This window comes from Aulonocara stuartgranti (assembly GCF_965226115.1).
Source record: "Aulonocara stuartgranti genome assembly, chromosome: 1".
NCBI classification, from domain to species: domain Eukaryota; kingdom Metazoa; phylum Chordata; class Actinopteri; order Cichliformes; family Cichlidae; genus Aulonocara; species Aulonocara stuartgranti.
The window spans coordinates 41,804,027-41,823,170 of NC_138939.1; the positions used below are offsets into that span (position 1 = coordinate 41,804,027).

Here is a 19,144-nt window from a genome sequence, read left to right on the forward strand (position 1 = left end):
TCTCCAATCAGCTCGAAATGACGAAATGCAATATCCCAGAATGCATGTTGTCCAAAACTCAAACGAGGCAGTTGCGGAGGAACACAGAGGGGCGGAGTTTGAAATATTACTCTTTCTGGGTCACAAAATAAACTTTTAAGATATTTTCATGTGAGAATGTTTCTGTGTAAACTTCAAATATCTGCTCGATTCATCAAGACATCACATATTTGCATAAGTGCTCTGACGTTTTCGGAGATGCCTGTTACCCACCCGCATAGCTGGACTGGCCATTGGGCATACCGGACATTTGCCCGGTGGGCCGATGATGATTTTTCATTTTTATGTTTGTTTGTTTGTTAGTTTTTGTAACAATATAAACAATGAAAGGTGGTGGATTAGCCAATTGGTCATGATCAACTCTGGGCTGGACCAATTACAATACATCCGTATTGAGGGGAAAAGGAACGCGATTTGTCCCGGACTTCAGCTACAATGAAAGAATAAAGTTACGTTGAAACCAAGCACACCATTGTTTTTCTTGTGACATTACCAATAAGTCTGATGTGTCACATGACCCTCTTCCTATTGAAAAAACAAAAGTTGTATCCAAGATGGCCGACTTCTAAATGGCCACCATGGTCACCACCCATCTTGAGGAGTTTGCCCCCTCACATATACTAATGTGCCACAAACAGGACTTTAATATCACCAACCATTCCCATGTTGTTACGGTGTATCCATATAAATGGCCCACCCTGTATAATAAGTATATAATAAAAATATATCATACACAACATGATATAGCAAGAAAATGTGGATTTTGTTCAAAGGGTTAATAAACATCTCCGTTCCAAAAAACAGAATTTTCTGGCTATCTTTTTGATGGGTTAAGACTATGATCAAAACTTTGTTCTCTCCCATACTTTGTTTTTGTCCTGTTTGTGGTCTCTCTATTCTGTCCTTTCTCTGTCTTCGCTATCCACTCAGCCTCCAACCAGTCACATCAGATGGCTGCCCCTCTCTGAGCCTGGTTCTGTACTCTCTTCCTGTTATAAGGGAGTTCTTCATGCCCAGTATTTCCAAGTGCTTCTTGTATAATTGCTGACAATGTCCCTATAATAATGTACGGTCCTTACATCACTATGTGTTAAAAATGTACAATTTTTACTAGTCATATAATACAATGGCATCTGGCTAAAGACAGTGAGCAAAATGCTAATGCTGAAGCTTCCTATTAGGGATTAATAATCCAATCAGTCACATCACAATACCTAAAACCTGATCTTTCAGTTACAGTCTATGTAGTAAAGCCTTTCCTAATGAGTAACCCTGTGAGCCAGTAGTTCAGGTTGCAGATCCTGCCCTGATTTAAGGCCCGATGCCACAAGTGTGAATGTCCCCATTATCCGAATATGTACACAGCAAATCCAGCATGTCCAAATTAACACTGTCGGATTTGATTTCAACACTATTTAAAGTGTCTATATGGGTCCACACCAGAGAGTGTTAATTTAACTCTTTTTGGAGAGTTGGTACGTTAACTCTGATTTAGTGTTAAACACCAAATCTGTCTGGAGTTGATAATTTAACACTTGGTGTTAAGAGTTTATATATTAACTCTCAAAGAGTATTTTAGTTTAACTACGTAAGAGTTATCTTCTAATTCATTCTAAAAAGCGGGAATTTTACTGTTCTGAACTTCTAGAAATTTCTTTTGGAAATAAACATTTACTAAAAAGATGCAATGGTTTTTGAAAAACATTTATTCTGAACTGTGCACCACAATTTCAAAACATTTTCTGAAAGATGTAACAGTGTACATGTTCTCACTTTCATTAGAATTTTGTTTATCAAAAGGTCTGACATGGTAAATGCAAATAACAGCATCTCATCACTTATTTCTTCAATACAATATGCATGTCCTTCATTCATCCCTTTGTGGAACTTCAACGCACTTCTGCTCTCCCCCATATTCCATCTTCACAAGCATATCCTGTGCGGAGATTGAATAAAAATTAGTTGACACTAATTAATGGCACAAATAATCCAGTAAACAATTGCAGCACAGTAAAAAAAAAAAAAAAAAAAAAAAAAAAAAAAAGGGAATCCTCTTTGAGCCATTACTTGTGTAAAGTATTTTCCCAAAAGACAAGGACACAGGCAACAGGTAATACTGAACTAAATTTAAAACCTCAACCTTTTTCATTTTTACCTAAACCGTGTGCACAAAACTCTGGAGGGATCTATGCTAACGTAGAATCCAGTCAGGACGTCTGCTACTGCTGTTTGCTCGTGTTTTTTATGGGCGATCGTTTTCAGGCTTCAAGCAGCACCATTATACCAACATTTCACATTCTACACATTGTTTTAGGTGTATTTGACCAAACGTTTGACTGAAAATTCACATGCAAGCTTTTTTTCAAGGCTGTGGTATTTGCCCACAAACAATACCTTTCAGCTAGCTAAAACAGAATATTATGCTATCAGCGAGCAACATGGCTAATGCCTTTCACACAGCTTTGTCTCAACTCCAAAGAGCCACAGAAGTAAAAGCTGATAATAATAATTGAAACAATCTTTGAAAAAAATGACTTACCAAGCATGGCAAACAACTCAAATACAGTGGGGCAAAAAAGTATTTAGTCAGCCACCGATTGTGCAAGTTCCCCCACTTAAAATGATGACAGAGGTCAGTAATTTGCACCAGAGGTACACTTCAACTGTGAGAGACAGAATGTGAAAAAAAAAATCCATGAATCCACATGGTAGGATTTGTAAAGAATTTATTCGTAAATCAGGGTGGAAAATAAGTATTTGGTCAATAACAAAAATACAACTCAATACTTTGTAACATAACCTTTGTTGGCAATAACAGAGGTCAAACGTTTACTATAGGTCTTTACCAGGTTTGCACACACAGTAGCTGGTATTTTGGCCCATTCCTCCATGCAGATCTTCTCGAGAGCAGTGATGTTTTGGGGCTGTCGCCGAGCATCACGGACTTTCAAGAGATTATCAGTGGTCTTGTATGTCTTCCATTTTCTGATGATTGCTCCCACAGTTGATTTTTTCACACCAAGCTGCTTGCCTATTGTAGATTCACTCTTCCCAGTCTGGTGCAGGTCTACAATACTTTTCCTGGTGTCCTTCGAAAGCTCTTTGGTCTTGGCCATGGCGGAGTTTGGAGTCTGACTGTTTGAGGCTGTGGACAGGTGTCTTTTATACAGATGATGAGTTCAAACAGGTGCCATTCATACAGGTAACGAGTGGGGGACAGAAAAGCTTCTTACAGAAGACGTTACAGGTCTGTGAGAGCCAGAGATTTTCCTTGTTTGAGGTGACCAAATACTTATTTTCCACCCTAATTTACGAATAAATTCTTTACAAATCCTACCATGTGGATTCATGGATTTTTTTTTCACATTCTGTCTCTCACAGTTGAAGTGTTCCTCTGGTGCAAATTACTGACCTCTGTCATCATTTTAAGTGGGGGAACTTGCACAATCGGTGGCTGACTAAATACTTTTTTGCCCCACTGTATGTAGAGCAAAATGTTCTGAAACGGCTTCACTTCAGCTTCGATTGGAGCCGTGCTGGGGGCGGAGTCTGTGAATTTACTCTAGTGGTGTCATAGCCCCTGTAGGAGTTCAGAGTTAAGAGGTCAAGAGTTAATGTTTCCATTGTAACACCTCCAGATTTGACAGAGAAACACTCATTTTTAACACTCGATTTAACTACTATCATTTTACACCTCAGAGTTACATTAAAAGAATGTGACTCTGCTTAGAGTAAAATTAACTCTACTTTTGCAAGAAGACTATTAACACCAAAACATTTAACACTTTTGAATTTGCTGTGTATGAAACAATTTGACCAATTTTTAAGTCCTGGGAAGGTTGCCATGTAACAATACATCCAATTTTTTTTTATTACTTAGTTTTTAATAAAGGTTTTACATATTTTTTACAACAGAAAAGGAAAACAACAAACAACCAAAAACAACAATAACAAAACAAGCAGTCGACTGAAAAGCACAGCTTTTTCCCACAAAGCAGTTCTGGCAGTGAGAACATGACTTTGTATTCATGAACTGACAGCACATCTACAGATGTAAGAGCAGCCTAGGAGAGGCATGCAGAAGTTTATATAGATGTGAGTAGGCACAAACAGGAGAAAGAAAAAATGTATTAATTTAAAAAAATTTCGGATAGATTTCAACCACTTGTCCCATCTTGTGGTATAAATATTAGCTTGCAACCTTAACAAAAAGGTAAGTTTTTCCATTTTATGAATCTCCTCAACAACGCTCAACCAGTCCAGAACAGGGGGGTCAGTACAGAGCCACTTACGAGTAATTTCTAAATAAAATGTTATGACAGGCCGTTGTTTTGATTTAAAGCCTATAGTTTGTTCTATCTTTGATATAACATCTTCCCAAAATTTAGAACGTTTTCGACACGACCAGAATATGTGGGTATGGTTTGCAACAGTTTCCCCAGCATGAAGAATTTCCCCGTGTTTGTTGTTTTGGTGTTATGAAAAATCGTACCACGTTTTTCCAACTAAATTCTCGCCAGTATGCAGAGGATGAGTTTGAAATAGCAGTCTCACACATATTGTCCCATCGCTCAGAAGTTATAACTGAGGACAACTCTCTCTCCCATCTTCCCTTTATATAATCTGTTGAAGTTCCCCTTCTTTTTAATATGCCCTGGTAGAGTTTAGAGATAACTGACTTACATCCCTTAAAGTATGTTTGTGAAATCAGATTAATTATTTCATTGGGTTGTGTATTAATTTCTTTAGTCACGTAATTGTAGGTATCTGAAAAAATCATTTTTTCCTAGCTCATATCTTTCTTGTAATGTTTGAAAACTTTGCAGGCCTTTCTTATCCAGTATTTTACAGTATACATTAATGCCTTTATGCGACCAGTTCTTAAATTGTAAATCCAATTGGTTTGGTTTAAACTCAGAGTCATAAGCCACCCACTTAAGTACTTGAATGTGGTTCCTTAGATTTAGTTCTTTCACTAACTCAAACCAGATAAGCAATGTAAAAGATGCGAAAGGGTTCAGTTCTTTCTGGTGGGCTGTTGCCAGCTTCTGATCACCTATCAAGGCTTGTATTGGAATGACCCCACACATAGTCTCAATGTCGTTCCGTCGGGCCCCATAAGTGTCATCACACCATTGTATAATTATTTTGAGTTGAGCGGCAAGGTAGTAATCTCTGAGACTTGGGAGGGAGAAGCCGCCTTTATCTTTATGGAATAATAATGTGCTATATTTAATTCTAGGTTTCCGCCCCCTCCAAATAAATCGAGATATTTGTTTGTCCCAGTCATGGAACTGAGATTTGGGGATTTTGATAGGCAGAGACATAAACAGATACAGTAGTCTGGGTAGGACTGACATTTTAATGACCTCCATTCTTGCACTAAAATCAAAAACAAGTGTTGACCATTGAGTGAGGTCCTCTTTAATCTTTTGGTTCACGGGCTCAAAGTTTTTTTTATACAAGCCATCTAACGATTTAGTCAGCCATACTGCTAAATATCTAATTGCTTTCAGAGACCAATCAACAGAAATTTTTTTTTGACCTCACTCAACGGGCTATAGTTAAAACTTCAAATTTGTGTTTTTCCTATGTTGAGTTTGTAACCAGAATACATCCCAAACCTTCCCAGCAAATCTAAAAGGGTCCGGATGGACTGGTCTGGATTCGACAAGTACAAGAGGACATCATCAGCATATAGTGCTATTTTATGTTCTCTTGAATTAACCACGACCCCATGAATACTATTATTTTCTCTTATTGCCTGTGCTAAAGGTTCAATGTAAAGAGCGAAAAGAGTCGGAGACAAGGGACAACCTTGGCGAGTAGATCTTTCCAACTTTATACGGTCCGTGACTCGTCCATTTATCTTGACTCTCGCGGTAGACATTGAATATAATGTCTTAATACTGTTAATGGAGTTTTCAGCAAAACCAAATCTTTCTAGGACCAAAATCAAATACGTCCAGCTAACGCAATCAAAGGCCTTTTCGGGATCCAGACTTTTTAGTACCGCTTTATGATTACTTCCTCTTACATTATTGATTATGTGGAGAGAGGGTCTTATGTTGTCTTGGGTTTGCCGGCCCCCAACAAATCCAGTTTGATCTTCATCAATCAAATCTGGGATGAACGAGTTTAGCCTATTAGATATAATTGAGGCGTAAAGCTTATAATGTTGGTTTAGGACTGATATCGGCCTATATGAGCTGCACAGCATTTTGTTCTTACCGTCTTTAGCTATAATTGTTATGATTGCCTCAGACCATGATGGGGGTGGGGCGGGGGGGTGGACATATTCTCTAATGTCCAGTTCATTGACCTTAGCAAAACTGGAAGCACCTCCACCTCAAATGCTTTATACCACTCAGCCGGCAGGCCATCTGTACCTGGTGTTTTGTTATTTTTTCGTTTCTTTAAGGCCATTTCCAATTCTTCTTCTGAATCTGTTTGGTTAGGCATTCATTTTGACACTCACCAATTGATGGCAAATCTAATGAGTTAAGAAACATTTTTATATCTTCTGTATTGGCTTGTGCAGGTTGTGTGTATAACATTTTGTAATAGGTTTGGAATGCCAAGTCAATGTTGTCAGCTTGAAAGGTCTTCTTACCCTCAAATCACCCTCACCATCAAATAATGTGTACAATGCACAGCCAACTTATGGAACAAAGCAATACTTCACACAGATCAACTGGACCTGGCCTCTTGTAACTTTACATTTGGCTTGGAAACTTTCATCATACCTTTAGAAAATTGGAAAAAATATTCTCAAACTACAAAATTGAGAAAACATGGGATTGTCAAAATTATTTCCTTCGGGATTAATAAAGGATTCTGATTCTGATTTCGATTTATACCCGATATATAATTTAAGTCTATGAGGGTTTGGAGGTTAGAGCTTTTAAAGTGGGCATTGGGGCTAAATCGTTTCAAAGGTGTTGTCTGTTTTTTGTGAGGTTTCAGTTCAGCTCAGTTTTATTTACATAGAGCACAGATCGCCTATGAATAACATTTAGTAGGGACAAAAAAAATCTTGGATCCCCTGTGGCCCCTCCACAATGACAGGCAAACTGGCAGGTCAGCATGTCTCGTGGTAGCTCTGCTACCACTGCTGTCTGGTCTTGTGTGAATAAGAAACACACTGTACAGTGACACATGTAGATTCTGTGTGTCAGCATACACATAATGTGGAGGAGGTGGAGGGACTGAGTGATTTTCACAGCAGATTTTTCCATTTGTTAAAAATTAGATTTAAAAATATAGACCTTCCATTACAACTTGTGACATGAAGGTGAAAACACTTGACATGAATTTTCACCCACAGAAGAGCCAGTGGGCTATGGCCTCATAGAAAAGTTTGCTGAACTCAATCATTAATCTGTGATAGTGTTGCTGATGGTCCCTTATCCAAAACCTCCAGCTGTGTTTTCACAGCTGGCAGATAGAAAGCACAGAAACACGTTCTTGGCAGTCAAACACTTCTGGACTTCTGAACTGTTTAAGATAACTTGTTTTCAAAGGTTAAAGCCATTACCCCGCTGACCAATGCTGCCCATGTTGGCACTTAGCTTTCTTTTAGAAGAATTATTAAATGGCCAGGTCAGCATACTCATACTCACTCACAGAAACCTTCCTTCATTATTCCACTTGGTTTGCAGTGCCCCCTGCTGTTAGAAGGCCACATTTCAAATAAAAGAAAACAGACCTTTTTCATCCAAAGCTCTATAATTACATAGGTGTCTTGCAATGTAAAGTCAGGGTGGTCTGGCTTATTTACAGTTTGCTTTCTTTTAAACGTTTGGCAGGCTAGACATGCCATTTAGGTTTGCTGTGTTTTCTGTAATCTGTAATGTTGAGGAATAAACACCTGGTTGATCTGCACCTCATCTATGTCTCAAGCCTCCTGCTTTATTCCTGCTGTTAATGGCCAGTCCAACAGAGATGAGATTCACGTGGTCTAATTAAGAGTGTCTTTGTTTCTGTAACAGGAGTAAAACAGGAAATAGCACAGAAGCTTAGTTAACAGGCCAAAGCCGTTGGTGAGGTTCCCTAACTGCCAATTTATTAAAACCTAGTTTAAAACCTCAAGTATTCCATTAGTGGGCACAACAAAGTACACGGCAAACTAAAACACAATACTAAATAAAGAAAGATGTAAAGAAAAATTATATTGCTTACATTACTTGCAAGAGTGTACACCCATTATGCAAACTGTGCACTTGACCGACAGAACCTGCAGCATTGGAAATGGACAGGATTAAAACCACACTGATAAAAATGACTAAGAAATAATTCTAAAAATGGAGGCTAAATACTGAATAAATGATCCTTAACACACTTAACACACTTAATCCTTACTTAACACACTGTTTGCTGCTACAACTACACATGTTTCTTTTCCAACTATTTATTTATGAGTGACTTATGTATGTATGTATGTATATATATATATATATTGTACTATTCTTAGTTAGTGTATTGTCTGTCTTGTCTTAATGTTGGTTTAAAATGGAGCACTGTAACAAAAAATAATTTCCCCCAGGGATCAATAAAGTATTCTGATTCTGATTCTGATTTCATGGTATAGAAAAGGTCGGTACTGGCTTAGTGTTAGAAGGGTTTAATAAATATACATGGTAATAGCACTCAATGTAAAGGTGCATTAATTTAACGTACAAATTATTCATTTATGATTAATAAATAAGGCAAAAGGTTAAAGGTAACATGCTCTTTTCTATTTACTAATGGTATTTTTTATTCTGTATATGTTGTAGCTCTCACGGTGTGTTCACGTACAAAGCTGTTTCATAAAAGGATTGTGAACCATCGGCTTTAGAGACCATCTTTTATACCGGGGATGCTACAGATTCATGCTGATTAGGAGCTGGGTGAGAGGACTGTTAGTCATTTTCTATTGTGAAAGACAAAAGAATTCAAACTTTATTACAGGACTTGAACCCCATGTAAGTTCTCCCCAGCAGTAGTAAATGAACAACTTTTATGAAAACACTTAAAGTTACTCACCAACACACAAAACATTCATCTTTGCTAAATTAGGCTAAATTACAAGCACCGAATTATACTAAAACAGCCGTTTGGGAGCTTTAAGATTTGGCTCTTTTGTGGGAGCTGAAACTTTGAAAAGAGCTCAAACAGGCTGCTGAGAAACTGCTTCATTGGTTTCTATGCGTTTGTCAAAGCAAAAAATAAAATCAAAGAAACTCATACCGTCTGAGAACACTTTCCCTCCTACCCTGGGGGTGGCACTGCCGCCGGGTTCAGAGTTCAGTCAGATAACAATTTCCGGCGAGTTAGCCGGAAGTTGGAGCAATGGCCGACGTGAGAATGGACGATGACCTGTTTGGTAGCATTGTGTTTGCAGAACAAAGGTGGGTTTAGTGAATAGATGCTGCTTCCTGTAGCAGTCTGAAGCTCAGTTTCGTTGTTTCACAGGTTCCGAGATGAAGGCTACCGGGAAGGTGTTAAGAGGGGGACCCGCCGAGGGCTTCAGGACGGCCGCAGACACGGAGCTATTCACGGGGCCCGGCTGTCCTGCGAGGTGAGGACAGGACCCTTAACTGCGTGATTCAACGTGAACCTCCGGGTGCTCAGAGAGGTTTACTGTCTGTTGTCTCTGACAGATGTCCTTCTATTACGGCTTTGCAATCACGTGGAAATGTGTCCTCCAAAACAACATAGATGGCAAATCAAGGTAGGACCGCCTTAAACACGATCTTCCAGCCGTTCCCGTGCTGCTGTTCATCGCCACAGCTCAGCTAGTACAGGCGCTCTGCGTCTGTGAAACTCTGTGATCGCCATGTTAATCCCGAATAACACAGCACCGTGATGAAGTGCTAGTTACAGAGTGGACTGAAACCTGTTCAGGATCCGTGTATCGGGCTCTGTTGAGCAGGTGTAGTTACAGGAGATAGTTCGCATTGTTTCTCTCTGATGCTGCTGTGAGTGTTAGTGCTCTTTTTAATGCTCCGGAGGCAGTGTGGCAAATGTCAACGCTAGACTCAAATATCCCTAGAAAATACAAAATGCATTTTTTACAGGACAAATCCAAACCTACATGGCCCGATGTGACAAAACGATTCCTCCTAAGCTTAAAAGTAGGTTTTGCCAGTTTGCAATGAATCGTTTGCAGTATAACTGGCAGTGAGTCTGGCACGTTGCTGTGAAGGAGTTTCAGCCTAATCTTTGTAGAACTGTAGAATGAACAGCCTGTTTAAAGTCGTGACAAAGCATCTTAATCTGATTTAAGTCACATTTTGACTAGGCCACTCCAAAACCGTTCAGTGGTGGACTTGCTGCTGTGTTTGGCATTATTTGGCATTGTCCTTTAGGAGTTTCTGGTAGAGAACAGAGTTCAGGCCTCGATTTTTATCCAGGTCCTAAAGCAGCCCCAGCCTGCCACACTACCAACACCATGTTTGACTCGTGTTCTTTTTATGAAATGAAATCATCATTTACAAACTGCGTTTTGTATTTATTTTAAGCATTTACTGCTCCACTCCTTAGGAAAGAAGTTATTTGTTTCACCTGGTCATCACTCTTAGCTGCAGTGTGTGGAATTGTTACAGCTATGTCAATCCAACTTGTGTGCCATCAGAAAGCGTGTGAAAGCACTGGACGCCCTCCTTGGAATGATCCAAAGCTCTCCTCTTGATGATCCGCACTCTCCGAAGCTACAGGATGACATGGGCAAGCTTCGAGCTAAGTTCAGACAGGTACTTGATTTCTTGTTTTAATCGGAGCGGAATGAAGGTTTTTGTGGAGCCAGTGACATGATATGAAATCAGACTTTGCTACTGTCACTCACTGGTTTGTGGATGATCGTTTTAAAGCCTTGAGTCTGAGATTTTGGTTTTTCTCTATTTGGACAAAAAAATAGGTTTTTTTTTCTTCTTTTTTTTTGAATCAGCTAGGTATTGGGCTTGCTAGCTAGCCTGGCTAGCTGCAGTTTGCTGAGCAGTTGCACTGTGCAGTAGGGCTGCTCGATTATGGCAAAAATGATAATCACGATTATTTTCACTGAAATTGAGATCTCGATTATTTGACGATATTTATTTAACCCTTACGACCTACTATAGAACCAAGTCCGCCAGAGCTTATATTACTTTTTTACATGCTGTAGTGCCATTTGTGGGAGCATTTCAAGTTGCTATACAACTGATATAGCCCATATTTTAATAATATGTATGCATTAAGTCCATAGTAACTACATACATTGGGGCGACCGTGGCTCAGGGGGTTGGGACGCGTATCTGTAACCGGAAGGTCGCCGGTTTGATCCCCGGGCTCTCTGTCCTGGTCGTTGTGTCCTTGGGCAAGACACTTCACCTACCGCCTACTGGTGTTGGCCAGAGGGGCCGATGGCGCGACATGGCAGCCTCGCTTCTGTCAGTCTGCCCCAGGGCAGCTGTGGCTACAACTGTAGCTGCCTCCACCAGTGTGTGAATGTGAGAGTGATTGAATAGTGGTATTGTAAAGCGCTTTGGGTGCCTTGAAAAGCGCTATATAAATCCAATCCATTATTATTATTATTATTATTATTATTATTATTATTATTATTATTATTATTATTATTATTATTAATTGCAAAAAAAGTGCAATAAACTACAAAAAAATTGAAAATCGTTTTTGGTTTTGTTTACATATATTTCTACTTGGAGAAATTTAAGAGGTTTATCCCTCAAAACTTTAAATACAAAAAAGTTGCAAAAAATAGTTTACAACAACAGGAAATTTATTTTGAGTGCCTTCATAGTTTTATTTATTTTTATATACTGCAGGAAAAACAAAAAACAATCCTATGATGCAAATTTGCAAAGAAAACAGCATCAAAATAAACTACCGTATTTTCACGACCATAAGACGCACTGTACTAAAAGGCGCAGTCTCAGTTATGTGTGCCCTTACTGTATTTAACACACACATAAGGCGCACTGGATCATAGGGCGCATACAAGTACCGTATGCGTATTTAAAAATAAAGCGGGAGCAAACCTGAGTTCGGTACCTTACTCACATTTCTATTACCGGTAATCGTCATCATCAACAACACACAAGCACACAAGTGTGCGTATTTAAAAATAAAGCGGGAGCAAAACAAAGTTTGGTACTCACATTTTTATCATCAATCAAACCCATCGAAGTCCTCATCCTCTGTGTCTGAATTGAACAGCTGCGCTAAATCTCCATCAAACATGCCAGGTTCACTGTCTTCACCGTCAGAGTCACTTTCCGTGCCGTGCGGCTCCTCGGAAATGATGCCGACTTTTGCGAAAGCTCGAACAACAGTGCCAGCAGACATGTTAGCCCAAGCATCTACAATCCATTCGCAAATTGTGGCGTAACTCGCCCGGCGTTGCCATCCACTCTTGGTGAAACTGTGGTCTCCATCGGTCATCCATCGCTCCCAGGCCGCTCGCAGCCTTACTTTGAACGGCCGGTTCACACCGATGTCCAGCGGTTGGAGTTCCTTTGTCAGGCCTCCCGGAATGACAGCAAGCTCACAGTTCATTTGATTCACTAGTTTTTTCACATCGGCTGTGAGATGGGCACGCATAGAGTCACAGATCAACAGCGATGGTGATGCGTGGAAAAAACCACCTGGTCTCCTTACATACACCTCCCTCAGCCAGTCTTTCATCATTTCCTCATCCATCCAGCCCTTTTCATTTGCCTTAATGATGATTTCTGCTGGAAACTTCTCTTTAGGCAAAGTCTTTCGCTTAAAAATCACCATAGGCGGCAGTTTCTGTCCATTAGCATGGCAGCCAAGCACAACAGTAAAAGAAGACTTTTCGTGCCCCGTTGTGCGTATCGCTACCGTGCTGGTCCCCTTCTTCTCCACAGTGTGACTCACCGGGATGTCGAAAGTGAGCGGCACCTCGTCCATGTTTGTGATGTGGCTGGGCTGGATGTTTTTGTCGGCGATGTGTTTGCTGCAGTAGGAGCGGAAGATGGCCAGCTTTTCCTTATAATCTGCTGGAAGTTGCTGCGCTACCGTAGTCCTGGTCCGGATGGAAAAATGGCACCGTTTCATAAAACGAAAGCACCAAGACGGGCCTCCTTGGAAATGTTCAATGTTCATCTCTTCAGCTAGTGAAACTGCTTTTAGCCGAATGGTGACCGTCGAAACGCTTCTCCCGCTCGCTCTTTGCTCGATGATCCACCGCTCGAGTCTTTCCTCCAACTCGGGCCACCTCGCCTTATGTCCGCGGAAACTCAGCTGCGTTTTCTTGACCTGCCGGAGCTTGTTTTCCAGCTTCCTCCATTTGCGAACCATCGATTCGTTAATCTTAAATTCTCTCACTGCTGCTCGATTTCCATGTTCCTCCGCGTAGCTGATGGCCTTCAGTTTAAACTGTGCTTCGTAAGCGTGTCTCTTTGCCATTTTCAGGGTTGTTAAAACAACGATGTTCCACATAATGCACATACCTGTCCTTTTATACAGGTATGTGCGATTGTCCCGGTATATACGATCAACGCCCACACTTCACCCTTTAGCGTTCTCATGGTGTTCTCTACTACATCCGCCTTACAACACATAGGGCGCACCGCGCTATAGGGCGCGCCGCACTTTTTGAAGAAAATCTAAGACTTTTAAGTGCGCCTTATGGTCGTGAAAATACGGTATTTCCAGCAGTGCAATTCGACTTCTCAGCATCCCAGCAACTATTCAGAAAAGCATAAAGTCAGACATGACTTATAAAAACACCAGTATAGGCTCTTAAGGCCTACAAGTAAAAAACTACATTTTCTGCGAAAGTGACGTCACTTCCGGTTTAGGGCAGGAAATGGCGGACATGCGATCGTTCGCGCTGACGTCTGTTTCACTGTGGGAAGTGTTACGAACAGCTGATCGGATCGGCAAAGCGTGTTTCTGGAATATTATGTTTTTGTTCCTGCAAGAGCTTTTTATGCAGTTTTTGCAAAGCTATATGTGGAAGGAAACCGTGACCGAGGACAAGCTGATGGCATCAGATGTAAGTACAACTCCTCCGGTTTCATATGCAAAACAAATTATTGTGCTAGCTTACACGGTTCCGGTTCTACAGGGATTTAAAAATAGTTACACAACACGGAGCATGCTGCTCTGACCGGCTTTAAAGGGTTAACAATGACTTTAAAAAATAATATAACATAGTGTGCAACACCACTGAAGTTTTTTTACCTCTCTTTTCAACCAACGGCAGTCACTCTCCTCTCCAAATAACTTCTGCTTAGCTTTCCGGGCTTCCCTCGGGTCCTCTTAATCAGCGGTCTCCAACCTTTTTTGCGCCACGGACGGTTTATGCCCGACAATATTTTCACGGACCGGCCTTTAAAGTGTCGCGGATAAATGAGGGAGGGGCTAATAATCGGCTCAGTCATTTTTAATGATCGTTGAAAGCCCAGATCGTAATCGTGATTAAAATTCGATAAATTGAGCAGCCCTACTGTGCAGCACAGTTCTTGGTTAATTAAAGATACCTCTGGTGTAGTTTCTCAGCTGTCTCCTCGTTTCCCTCTGTGTGTATAGCAGATGAGGCTACAGTGTCACCTGATTCAGTGTTTTCCATATTTTCTTCACTGCTTTTTTGTTGCTGCTGTGCAGGTCTGCTCTATGCTCAGTGTCCCAGCTGACTTCAAGGATTACATCAGCGTGACTGAAGGCACTTCATTCTAAGTCTGTCTTGATGGTGAACCAGAGCCGACCCAGCGCCCAGACACAAGGTGGAAGCTGATTTGATGTCAGCCTTGAATGCCCCAGCAGATATGGTCTGCAGTGGATTCATCTGAATGCTGGGAGTGTGAGACAGTGACAATCAGACAAGAATTGTGTGATCTTTGATGATGTAGAAAATGTACTGTCACTACAGACCCAGAAACAGGAATTTGATTGATTGATTTCCTACAAATTGATTTATTGCAGTTTTTTAGTTGACTACAGAACTAAACATCAGGACAGTAAGGCGGTGAAAGTTGTGTCCTTAAACATGTAACATTAGATTTGATGAAATAAATAAGATTATTTTATCTAGATGGTTGCTCTAAGCCCGACCTTCCCAAAGTGTGGCGCCCGCCCCCTAGGGGGGGCCAGAGCCATTGCAGGGGGGGCGCGGTATGAAAAGGGGGGAAAACAACGCTTGGACACTGCCAGCACGGGGCGCCCACACAAACGCAAAGCAGGAGATGAAGCGTCGCTGAATATGTTTCCAAACCAACTTCATTCTAAGACAAAGACTAGAAAATCTGCTGAAGCAAATCTTCCCTTTGGCTTCACCTGCACAGGTGCTGAGGTAGGTCTCCCTGCAGGGTTGGTTTCCGCTGTTCAAATCACAGACAAACAGGATCCCACGGCTGTTTATGTTTTTGAACCCATTTTGCACAGAGAGGCATTTTTTGAAAAATGTATTGATGCAATGTTGAACATTATTACACAGGAAAAAACAACTACATGTAAAATAATGACACCGTGACGCCTCTGCCTTTGTAAACAGAGGGACAGTAACTGCGTGTAAAACCTGCAGACAGTCAGATTAACAGTATTTTGTCTCTATCATTCTGCAGTTCATCTCATGTAAACAATAACGTGGCCACAGCGTGACGTGAATAAAGGCGCATACCTTTGACGTTGCGTGACCAACTCTGTATTCCTCGTCCACACGGAAACGCAAAAAAGGAGTTTAAAAAAAAATCTCAGTTTTGATTCGAAACATTGTTTACGTGGACGAAACAGCTGCGTGTTCAAAATCACCCGTGTAGGTGCGGACGCAGCGTAAACGAGTTAGTAGTTTATTTTATTACTACCTGTAATTTATTGCTGTTTACTTGTATTTGCTTAACTGTTTACTAAATGTTTGAGGTGTGAAATAAACAGCAATGGAGCAAAATATGGGCGTGTGTGATTGGAGGGTGTGTGTGTGCGCGGTTGATGAAGGTGATAAAGTACATTAAGGTGAGGTTTTGAGGGTGGAACATTCTGTTGAGGAAATCGGATGAATTCACAGATAAATTGTACATCAGTGTTAAGATCAGCTTGACCTTCAGTATGTGTTTTTTAATAACTGTTCTTACAGTTTTTGGACCACGGCCTTCACTGAATGAAAGTGCCCGCTGCAGCGTGTCGGTGTCAGCACGCTACAGTTGTTTAGAAAGGAGGAGCATAGAGGGTATGTTACTGAAGTAAATACAGTGGAACCCCGACTTACAAATACCCCATTTAACGAAAAATTCACGTTACGAAGGCACTGAACGGCAATATTTCTGCCCGTGTTACAGCAAAATACCCGCGTAACGAAATCCGCTGGCTCTGATTGGCTGAGCCCAGAATGCCTACAATGCCTTCCGAATCATGTGACAACCTCTTGGCTTTCGTACTTGCGCTTCGCTGTTCCACTTGAATCACGTATTGTTGTTGTTTTTTTGTTTTTGTTTTTTAATAAACTTTATTTAACAAACAATGAGTATACAACATACGAACAGATGAAGTATACAAAACAACAGAACATGTACACACAAAGCCAGGGGAAAAGAAAAAGGTAACAATTATAAGAATACACGCAAAAATTCACATACATACATTGTTTTGAGAGGCTTTTTGTTGGTGGAGTCTGATATTGATTGTATGTACATTTTCACATCCTTAAAATAATGACAGAAATATGGTGTTTTGTTAGTAAACTTACATTTATGGATAAAAAATTCAGCTAAAAGTATTAAGAAATTTATCATAAAAAAACATTTCTCATACTTCTTGGGGAACTTAAAGAAACAGAATAAAACATTTTCCCATCGTAAAGAAAACTCCCTTAAAATATGGACAATAACAAAGCTGCTAAATTCCTTCCAGAATCTCTGTGTAAAAGAACAGTACCAAAAAAGATGTGTCACAGTTTCTGGATGATCCCCACAGAAAGTACAATTAGTATTTATGTCCCTTTTAAATTTGACCATGTAGTGACTGGCTGGATAACATTTATGTAGAATTTTAAGAGACTTCTTTCACCTTATTTACAATCAAATATTTATGGGGGACCATCCAGACTGTCTTCCACTTGATATCTGGAACAAATCGGTTCCAATAAGATATTATATATGGGAGAGAGACGATATCTTCTTGGAATAAACTACGTATTCTCTTATTGCTGTTACCAAGTTCCTGTGAAAAGCAGATTTTTCCTATTGGTGACTCAGCTGGATCAGGGAGAGTGACTGAGGTAGAGATCGAGCTGTCAGTGTTTTTATATAACATTAAAGTCCCTGAGGGTATGGCACCAAGCACCATTGAGAATTCCTGAACATTGATTGGAAAATTATATAGTGCAATAAAGTCGTTGTAAGTAAGTAGTTGTCCCTCTTTATTAACCAGCTGAGCCACCAATAGGATCCCATTTTGGAGCCAAGTTTCCAGGAAAAGTGATTTATTTTTCTATAAAATATCTCTGTTGTTCCAGATGAGGTATTTGTGAGGTGAGAAGTTGTGTTTATAAATGAGGGTCCACGCTAAGAGGACCTGCTTATGGAAGGATGAAAGCTTTACAGGGAGTTTCTCAACATTGTAATTACAATTTAAAATAAAAGTAAAGCCACCAAAACGAGAGAAAATGTGGTATGGTATAAAGTTCCAGATAGAGGTAGGGTTTTAAGAAAATGTTTAGCCCGATTAATTTTGAAAGTGTTGTTTAAAGTAGAAAAGTCTAAGACGTTAAGCCCACCTGATTCGTACTTATTCATCACAACAGTTTTTCTAATATAATGCGTACGGTTTTTCCATATAAAATTAAAGAGCATACGGTCAATATCTTTACTACTTTTCTACGACGTATTGTTGTTGCAGTTAGCAATTAGCCTATAGCCTGTCGTTCACTCAAAAGGCGCGATGGGTGCTTCGACCTACGAAAATCTTCGATTACGAAAGACCCTCGGGAACGAATTCATTTCGTACGTCAGGGTTCTGCTGTACTGTGGGTTATGACTGAATGGACTTTTGAACTGAAATTAATCTTGAGGTGAGTTGATTTGCCTTTTTACCATCACTAAAAGTGGAAATGAAACACTAATGTATGAAGCCTAACTTGCATCATGGCTCTCAGAAACTGACACATGTAGCGCTGTCTCTGCGTCTGGATTTAAGAAATAAGTGCTTCAAGTTTTAAAAACATGTTTAGCGCCTTTTTTCTGTTCGTATGGAACATTCTGTATTGACAGAGGACGGCGCCGGGCTCAATAGTATAAATTAGCCTTTATACATTTAGTGTTTCGTTGTCTTATAATGTAATAGTAATCTGATATGTGTTTGTTAAAGCAGCAAGCAACAGATTAGACATGACATTTACAGAAATATGACAATTAGGTTAAAAACCTACGGACAGGCGTGTGGGGGTGTTAAAACTGTGTGATGTGTGTGAGCATTAGTGCTGTGCAAGTGTCATTTCTATCAAAGTGGAAGGAGGCTGCTCCTCCATCAAAATGCACGAAAACAGTAACTGAAATAAATGCACAGAATCACTATATCTATATGTCTTTCTATTTGTTTGTGGTAAGCCTTGTTTAAGTGGTGATAATTATTCTGAATTTCAGGAGCAGTACCACACCTCATACTCTCCCCCCGTCGGTCCTCTGTCTATCTGTGCCTCATGCACTAAAACCCACTGTTCTCATTTCCGTGGTTCCACAGTGGTACTGGAGGCCAAGGTAATGCCATCCAGAGGAAGAATCTGGTTAGATACCATATTTCTAAGATTTTCAGGGCCGAGTACAATAACCTCAGACCTAGATGACCTCTAAAGCAGGAATTTAGAGGTCATTCATGTCTTTAAGACATTCCTGCAGTTTAACTAATTGCTAAGTGTTACCTGTCTTCGTTGATAGAAGTTGGGTTCATCTGCATAGCAGTGAAATGCTATGCCTTCTGATGATACTGCCTAAGGAAGCATGTATAATGTAAACAGAACTGGTCCTAGCATGGATTAACCTTCCTATGTGAAGATGACTCTCCCTTTACATGAACAACTTGGAGTCTATTATTGGGAGGTGTGATTTAAACCAATGCAGTGCAGTAGCCTTAATACATATAGTTTGCTCTAATGGTCTAAAGTGATGGCTTA

The 19,144-nt window shown here is 40.2% G+C and overlaps 1 protein-coding gene and 1 long non-coding RNA gene across 2 annotated transcripts; one reads left to right on the plus strand and one right to left on the minus strand.

Moving 5' to 3' along the window:
- Nucleotides 1-2,783: 2,783 nt before the first annotated feature.
- On the minus strand, nucleotides 2,784-9,351 carry LOC309705575. The gene is made up of 4 exons (XR_014276579.1): nucleotides 9,271-9,351; nucleotides 8,221-8,275; nucleotides 7,910-8,021; nucleotides 2,784-3,619 (listed from the first exon to the last, which is right to left on the minus strand). It is a non-coding gene; the product is annotated as an uncharacterized lncRNA (long non-coding RNA).
- On the plus strand, nucleotides 9,327-18,552 carry lto1 (LTO1 maturation factor of ABCE1). Its single transcript, XM_082531426.1, has 5 exons — nucleotides 9,327-9,431; nucleotides 9,496-9,601; nucleotides 9,684-9,754; nucleotides 10,658-10,775; nucleotides 14,650-18,552. The coding sequence occupies exons 1-5, from the start codon at nucleotides 9,373-9,375 to the stop codon at nucleotides 14,719-14,721; spliced, it is 426 nt and encodes a 141-aa protein (XP_082387552.1). The 5' UTR covers nucleotides 9,327-9,372; the 3' UTR covers nucleotides 14,722-18,552.
- Nucleotides 18,553-19,144: the final 592 nt, after the last annotated feature.